Raw genomic sequence first — 8,504 nt, 5'->3', positions numbered from 1 at the left:
TATACAGGGTGTCACAGGTATTATCCGTCAAATAAAAACCATAAATAGAGCTCGCTAAACTAAACTAAAAAGCCCTATACCATTTTCCAAACAACCACGTAAAATTTCGAGATATTAATTAAGGAAGCTCGGCTAATAAGCGTACAATTGGCGTGATTAGACAGGCGGCCATTCCAGCGAGGACAACGCGGAGTGATCGGATTGTATTTTTGCAACATTCCCACGCGGTTTTGTAAGAAATTTTAATCACTTTCTAGTCAAATAATTATTTTTCAAATAAAAACCATTTTTAACATTTAAAAATCAATATGGTCCTTATTTGAAAAATAATTATTTGACTAGAAAGTGATTAAAATTTCTGACAAAACCGCGTGGAAATGTCATAAAAATACGATCCAATCACTTCGCACCGTCCTCGCTAAAATGGCCGACTGCCTAATCACACCGATCGCGCGCTTATTAACCAATCTTTTTTAATTAATATCTCGAAATTTTACGTGGTTGTTTGCAAAATGGTATAGAACTTTTTAGTTCAGTTTAGCGAGCTCTACTTATGGTTTTTTTTTGACGAATGATACCTGTGACACCCTGTATATATATAAATACACACACACACACACACACATGTATATATATATATATATATATATATATATATACATACATGCTTTCTTCATTTATCTTCTTTAATATATCTTTCCTATAATATTTTTTTCAGTACCTATATGGAGAAAACATCGAAAAGTTATTGCATTAAATTTTAATACTCCAATATTACGAAACTTTTCGGATACATTTGTCGATCAATCTCTAAATTTAACAAAGGAACTTAAAAAGATCGGATTAAATGGAAAAGAAATAGATCTTTCCCATTATATCTTCAAATATACGCTTAACGTTATATGTGGTAAGGCCAAGTATTTTTATTTAATATAAAACATCTGTATAGTATATTTGTTATCATAAAAGTAAAAAGAAATCAAAAATTTTGCAAGAAATCAAGAGAAAGACACGTAACTTATACATTAAGTATAATATAGTATAATTTGTATTATTTTATTATTTGCGTGCGTGCGTACGTGCGTGCGTGCGTGCGTGCGTGCGTGCGTGCGTGCGTGCGTGTGTGTTTTGTGTGTGTGTGTGTGTGTGTGTGTGTGTGTGTGTGTGTGTGTGTGTGTGTGTGTGTGTATCGTGTGTACATAGAAAGAAGAACAAAAATTTATACAATATAAATTATTCCACAGAAATAAAATGTTAATCATATCAATGTACAATGTACATATATGTGTATATATATATATATATATATATATATATATATATATATTTCTAAGGTAATTATGCATAAAAAGGGCCCACCTTCGCACAAATGTGTTATTGACGTATGTTGTGAAGATGTTATCCCTGATTAACATTCTAAAGGTTTTAGCCGGCGGTCGTTCTTTATTCAAAAGTTATTAACAAATAAATGTGAGAAATATTGACATAAAGATTCTACTTTATTTGTTCACCGATTTGCTTTATTTTTAAATATGTTATAGGGGAGATTTTCCCGAGTAATTTCGTATATATATATGGTATATAAGGGTCGGATTCAAATAGTTTTGGAGATATAGGCTGAAAAAGGATAAAAATAATAAATACAAAAATAAGATAAACCTTCCGAAAACCTTCGGAAAACCTACCTATATGAAATAATGGGTAAGAATACCCAATTTCTACGTATTTTTACCACCTGAACACGAATATGAAACTTAAAAATAGTGGTCGAACTCGCAAGTCGAAGAAAAAAGGTAAATTAAAGGTAAATAAAAAAAAGGTAAACAATTTAAATTTATATAGAATTTAATACAATTTAATACAATTAAAAAATATCACAAATGTATGTGTACACACACACATACGCGCGCGCGCGGGGGGGGTTGCAAGGGGGGCCTTCGGCCTCCCTCCCGCAACCGCCCCGCCGGTAGGGACGCATTGCGAAGAGTTCAATCACAATGGATATATGCTGTAAGTTGTAAAGCGAGGTCCACCTTGCCTACCGGCGGGGTGGTTGCGGGAGGGGGGGCCGAAGGCCCCCCTTGCACCCCTCGCGCGTGTGTGTGTGTGTGTGTGTACACATACATTTGTGATATTTTTTAATTGTATTAAATTGTATTAAATTCTATATAAATTTAAATTGTATTAAATGTATTTAAAATTATTATTTTTTCATATAACAGCTAAAATAGTAGGTTTATGAAAAAAATGCATATAACCTTTTTTGTAGAGTTTCTCAGCGGCTATATTTTTTGCTTAAAATTTTTTTCTCAAATCAATATTTTCGGAGATAAAAAGGATTAAAATTGTGAAATTCTTTTGTTAATAACTTTTTAATAAACAACGATCGCCAGCTAAAACCTTCAGAATATTAATTAGAGATATGACCTTGACAACATATGTCAATGACATGATTTGTGCGAAGGTGGGCCCTTTTTATGCATAATTACCATTTCTAATTTAAATTATCGCCAGTATTAATTTAATCCAGAGTACTCTATAGGGGTTATATTGTTCATATCTCTTTTTATAGAAATTTTGTGCATATAATTGAAAAAGACAAACATATGCAATAGAACATATGTAATCGAAGCATATGTAATAGAAAAGAACAGAAAAATAATTATGATGGTGTTCAAAACATTTTTTAAATGAAAATATTCATATTAGCATTTTTGTAATATTTCTGTTTATAGGACACATAGAACACAACTACAGATATTTTTCTTAATGAGACTAAAGCTATTGATTAAGTCTATTAACATTGACTCAATAGTTATTGAAATATGATAATCGATGATACTTCTAAATGAGCAACTCGCATATAAGTTGCTGCGAGTGACTTTATTAATGTGTTTCATGATTTTTCAGTTCTTATGTTTGTTACTTTTGAAAACATTTTAATGACAGTATGTGTAAAATATGCTGCAAAATATTGTTCAACATAGTAAATTAATATCGAGAATATTGAAACAATAAAAGTAATGAAATGCATATAATTTTACTAAGTTGATTATTATTTTCAAAAATATTTGGATAACAAGACATTTATTTTTTATTTTATATATATATATATATATATATAATTTCATATCATATTTGTTTAGGGAATGCATTGTATAAAATGTACAAATCAAAATTATTACTCAATTACTATAATAGTTAATATCAATTAACTAAATAATAATATAATAGTTAGTATCAATTAACTAAATAATAATATAATAGTTAATACCAATTAATAGTTAATATCAATTTATAATAGTTAATATCAATTACTATAATAGTTAATATCTTGAGTAATGAATTTCTTTTCATGTGTCATAATAAAGCCACAATGACGAACGTCAAACCAGAACTTCTCTCAAACTAGATCAATCAATGTCTCGAAATAAGTGCGAGGTAAAATGATATTTTATATTATTGTTTCTCTTTTTTATGTTATTGTATTTTAAAATAATTTTTTTAACCTGGACTTTTTACAATATTACTTCTTACAATATTAAAGTATACGCACAAATCGTAAAAATAAGTCTATCTGAAAATAATTTGTAAAATTCTTTAAAAAATTGCACTTTCAAAAGAATTTTTTACAAATGTATTTGTAAAAATTATATTTTAAATTAAATCTTTATTATAAATAATTTTGTTGACATATAACCAGGAAAGCAATATTTTTCTTTTGCTCTATTTGTGGAATTAATATAATTAAATATATTCTTATATTTTATAATATAGAATATTATTTTAATAGAAAGATGTTGTATGTGTTTTAGCACGAAGAAAATTTTAACATTAAGGTTACGGATGTTTTTGTGTCCTGATTTCATATTTAATCTGACAGCTGCAGGACTAAAACAAAAAGATAATATAAACATTATACACTCTTTTATAAATAAGGTAAATATTGTGAATATTAATAACGAATTAATTTTAACTTATATTTTATACATACACATAATTTATTATTTCACAGTTAATACAACAGCACCTAATAAATGCACAGAATAGCAACATTAATAATGATAAGACTCGTAAGTTTTGTCTATGGACGTACTATATGGACGTAGTATATAGACTCCGCATGCCCTTTTTTGTCTATCTAATTGAGTGAAGCCAACATCTAGAAAGAGAGCGAGAATAGAGAGCTTTTTCATCTCTCTCTTTCTTTTTTTTTTTTTTTTGCAATTCGTCTGCGCAGAAAGAGACAAAGTCTGAACAGAAAGGTTAGATCATCTGTTTCTTTCTATATGTTGGCTTCACTTTTTTGGCCATATGCGGAATCCTTGTATACTACGTCTATGGTTTTGTCTATATTTTATTTGTATGTTTTCATTGTTGTTACGATGCAAGATTGTAAATGATTTTTTTCAGCAAAATAATATTTTTCAAAAGCTTAAAACTTTATTAAAGTGCTTGCTTTCATTGTTAAAACACTATTATAATGTCTAATTTTAATCAATGCTAAAGATATTTTTCTTTTTCTACGTTTATTTTTAATATTAATTTTCAAAATATCTAATTTTTCTTTTATATATACATGGCGTCCCAGAAAACTACATACAAGCGCTTGTGAGGAGGTACAGACCAGTAAATTGAACAGAAAAGTCTTGTACCATTTTACAATTTTCGCAATAATAACAGAAATATTAAATATTAAAATCGGACGTACGAAAGAAGCGCTCAGCCGCTCGAGCGCTTGTTTGTAGTGTATATATATATATATATATATATATAATATACTATTATTATATATTCTTATGCTATGAGAAAATAATTAACATATATACACACATGCACAAAATTTTATACTTTTTCTTTCATTTTATTTAGATAAAACACTTCTCGATACATTAATAGAAATGTTTGATAACGAGAAATGCCCGCAAGAAGTAATACGGGAGAATTTAATTACTATAATACTAGCGGTATGTAAAATATCTCTTTATAATTTTTACATAATTATGTTTGTATATAAACAAATATTTATTATATTATATATAAAAAGTTAAAAAAGAATTAGTCTAATAAGAGCTAAGCACAATAAATAAATGCATTTATATTGTGTACATATTCTTTTTGATAATAACGTTTCGATGCTTTTGTATCGTATCTCTCTTCAGCATATAAAAATAAATAATATACTGCTACAATGTAGCTAATATTATCTAATAAGCATAATAAAGAGATAAAAATCGATTACAAATAGTAATAATTAATAACACGGATTACTTTACATTTTTTAACATACCATTTCGTTACATTTTTTTCGGAACAATTTAGACGTGGTCCGTGATTGGAAAATATTTTTATTTTACACTGATATGAACAAGTTACATGCCATCATTAAACTACATAAGGACTCTTTTTCTCAGCAAAAAATAAATCAAATAAAAATATGGTATATAAAATTTCATGTAAAGATTGTGATGCATCATATGTTGGTCAGTTAAATAGATAAAATATTAAAATTACGCATTTATGAAGATTGTATTCATATTAATAACGACACTTTACAATATTCTGTGATAGTCAAAGAGCATTGAATTACTTCTTTTTTTTAATTACAGTTGAATAGGATAACGTTGAAGTTTTGGATATAAAAATTATTTTAAGTAAAAATTATTATAAGATCTGTTGTTTATTAAGCATCAGAAAAATAGAATCAATCGACATATAATACCGAATGTCTTTACCATGTATGCTGGATTATTGGAAAATTAATGTTAAACGAAAATTTAAGTGTCCCTATGTGTTTATTTTTCTCCCATCGGAAGAATTGAATTATTATTAAAGTGAAATTTTGCATAATTTAAGTGCATTTATTTACTACGCTTTCTTCTCATTAGTTTTATTCTCCTTTCCGATTTTTTTATATTCAATATATATAGGTATATATATATATATATGTTTTTAGTTGTTTATTATCAACGAATCATTTAAATTAACATATAAAAAATTGTTATTTATTAGGGGTCGGATACAACGGCAACAACATTAAATTTTGCTATCTTTATGCTGGCCTTGCATCCACATATACAAGTAAGTATTTATTAAATTTATTCGAAATAATACAATTAATTATACAATTAATACAATTAATTCGGTATAATAAACGAAGTAAATGCAAATAATACAATTTTCAACGACGAATATAAAAAAATTTTTCTAGTAATAATCAAAGAAAGTTCTTTCTCAATAAATTCTATTATTTACACAAATAATAATTCGCTCAGAATCTCTTTTCATCTGCATTTCAATACCAAACTGATAAAAATTCGTAAATATAATCAATAAGATTACATCTCTCTTATATATTGTACATGTTTATATTTATATAATTAAATATCTTATTTAATTTTATAATAGAATAAAGTATATGAAGAAATTAAAGAAATTTGTGGAACTGATCCTGTTAAATATGAAGATTCACATTACATGGAATACTTAGATTGTGTAATAAAAGAAACAATGAGACTATTTCCAGCTATTCCATTAATTGGGCGGTCTTTAACTAAGGACGTAAAAATAGGTATCTTTTCAAATATTAAAATTCTATTACTTTATATGTGTGTTAGAATACATATAATCATTATATAGCTTAAGCACGAAAAACCATAATTTTTAAAGAATAATTACAAATATATTTTATTATTTAAAAATTATATTATATTATGTGCTCATTTTGTTTTTATATATAAACTACTTTTATATGTTGCCTTATATATACCATACATATATAAATATTATTTTTTATATCTTTTTTTAACGTTTAAATATAAAGAGATATATGTTTTAGGAGACACTATTTTGCCAAAAGGCACGGAAGTTATATTGGGGATAATAGCTCTCCATCGAAATGAAAAGTTCTGGCGAAATGCACTAACATTTGATCCAGATAGATTTTTGCCAGACAAAATAGAAATATCACAGAAACATTACATGCCATTTAGTTATGGCGTAAGAAATTGTATAGGTGAGCAATAAATCACAAGATATTAAGATCAAATTTATTTATAATTAACTAACAAGTTTTTGCAGGTGGAGGTTTTGCTTTGTTATCGATGAAAATTCTACTAGCAACATTAATACGCAATTTCATATTTGAAGCGGATTCTAATATTAAAATCAATGAAATAAAATTGAACATGAATGTTACTTTATCTAGCGTGAAACCTTTAAGCATTAAATTAAAAACACGAGGTCCACACTAGTAAAATAGTATAAAAAGAAATATATTATGTAATAATTATGTAACAATATACATTTAATTAATGTATACATACATACACACACATATATATTATAATATAGTACATACAATAAAAAAGATATTCATTATATTAGATTGTAGTATTTTAATTTTCTGCGCATTATAAAAAGTTTTGTAATAGTATTCAATAGATTATAATTAAAATTTTGATTTTAGTAATTAATATTTTATTGTCATATTTAAAAAAGATGTACATATATATATATATATATATATATATATATATATAAGAAAAAATGCAATTGTTAATCGCAAATTACATTTTTTTTTTCGAAACAATTATGTGTTTTCTTTACACCAATTGATTCCTCTCATTATTTTGTACATAAAAGTATTAAGGTAAGATAATCGAAAAATGAATATTTTACTAGATATTTTATGGTTTATGTAAAATTAAGAAATTATTTCAAGCCTTATAACTCGAAAAGTACTTGATGAAAAAATACTTTATTATAGTGTTTTGGAAAGCTCTCGACATAAGCTATAAGAATATGCAATAAAAAATAGGTAGTTCCATTTAAGAAATTAAGGGTGTCCTTGACCTCACCTTAACGATGCCATCCAAGGTCAAACCAATGACACCATCTTATGTTCCCCTCAAAACCATACAATTTTTGTCGAAAACGTTTTTCTCTAAAATGCTTAGTTTTTGAAAGAAAAGGGGTGTACGGGTGGTCTAGGACAAAAGTTTGACACAGGAAATAAAACTCACCCTGTATATATATATATATATATATATATATATATATATATATATATATATATATACAGGGTGAGTTTTATTTCCTGTGTCAAACTTTTTATCATACGAGAGATTATCGACTGCAATTATAATAAATTGATCGGTACACAGATGTCAGTTATTTGAATCGACCGTATCGATCCATATATAATATGTACAAGTTAAAAGGTGAATCAAATTATGTGGTATGGATTTATTATTATTAGAGCTACGTATTATTATTATTATTATAATTATTATTATTATTATTATTATTAAATATATATATATATATATATATATACATATTAATATATTTTTTATTATTATTATTAAAGCTACGTATACATATTCGATATATTAAAGCAGTAGAAATACATATTTAAAAATTCAGTTTTCAAATTTAACACTTTAACTTTTTATGTAAAACTTTATTTCAAAATCCGCATTTTTTTTTATGATTCATAAATT

The 8,504-nt window shown here is 26.2% G+C and overlaps 1 protein-coding gene across 1 annotated transcript; it reads left to right on the top strand.

The window, feature by feature from the left end:
• The first annotated feature begins 867 nt into the window (after window positions 1-867).
• Window positions 868-7,385, top strand: LOC145970525 (cytochrome P450 4C1-like). The gene is made up of 9 exons (XM_083097368.1): window positions 868-907; window positions 3,372-3,441; window positions 3,816-3,939; window positions 4,016-4,073; window positions 4,873-4,967; window positions 6,013-6,081; window positions 6,409-6,571; window positions 6,839-7,015; window positions 7,081-7,385. The coding sequence occupies exons 3-9, from the start codon at window positions 3,847-3,849 to the stop codon at window positions 7,251-7,253; spliced, it is 828 nt and encodes a 275-aa protein (XP_082953494.1). The 5' UTR covers window positions 868-907; window positions 3,372-3,441; window positions 3,816-3,846; the 3' UTR covers window positions 7,254-7,385.
• Window positions 7,386-8,504: the final 1,119 nt, after the last annotated feature.

The sequence above is a fragment of the Camponotus vicinus genome, unplaced genomic scaffold (genome assembly GCF_025532165.1).
Source record: "Camponotus vicinus isolate PSW18456_S1 unplaced genomic scaffold, iyCamVici1.0 SCAF_4, whole genome shotgun sequence".
Taxonomy (NCBI): Eukaryota; Metazoa; Arthropoda; class Insecta; order Hymenoptera; family Formicidae; genus Camponotus; species Camponotus vicinus.
The sequence above is the reverse complement of the archived record's forward strand: the minus strand, read 5'-3'. Positions and strand labels throughout refer to the sequence as shown.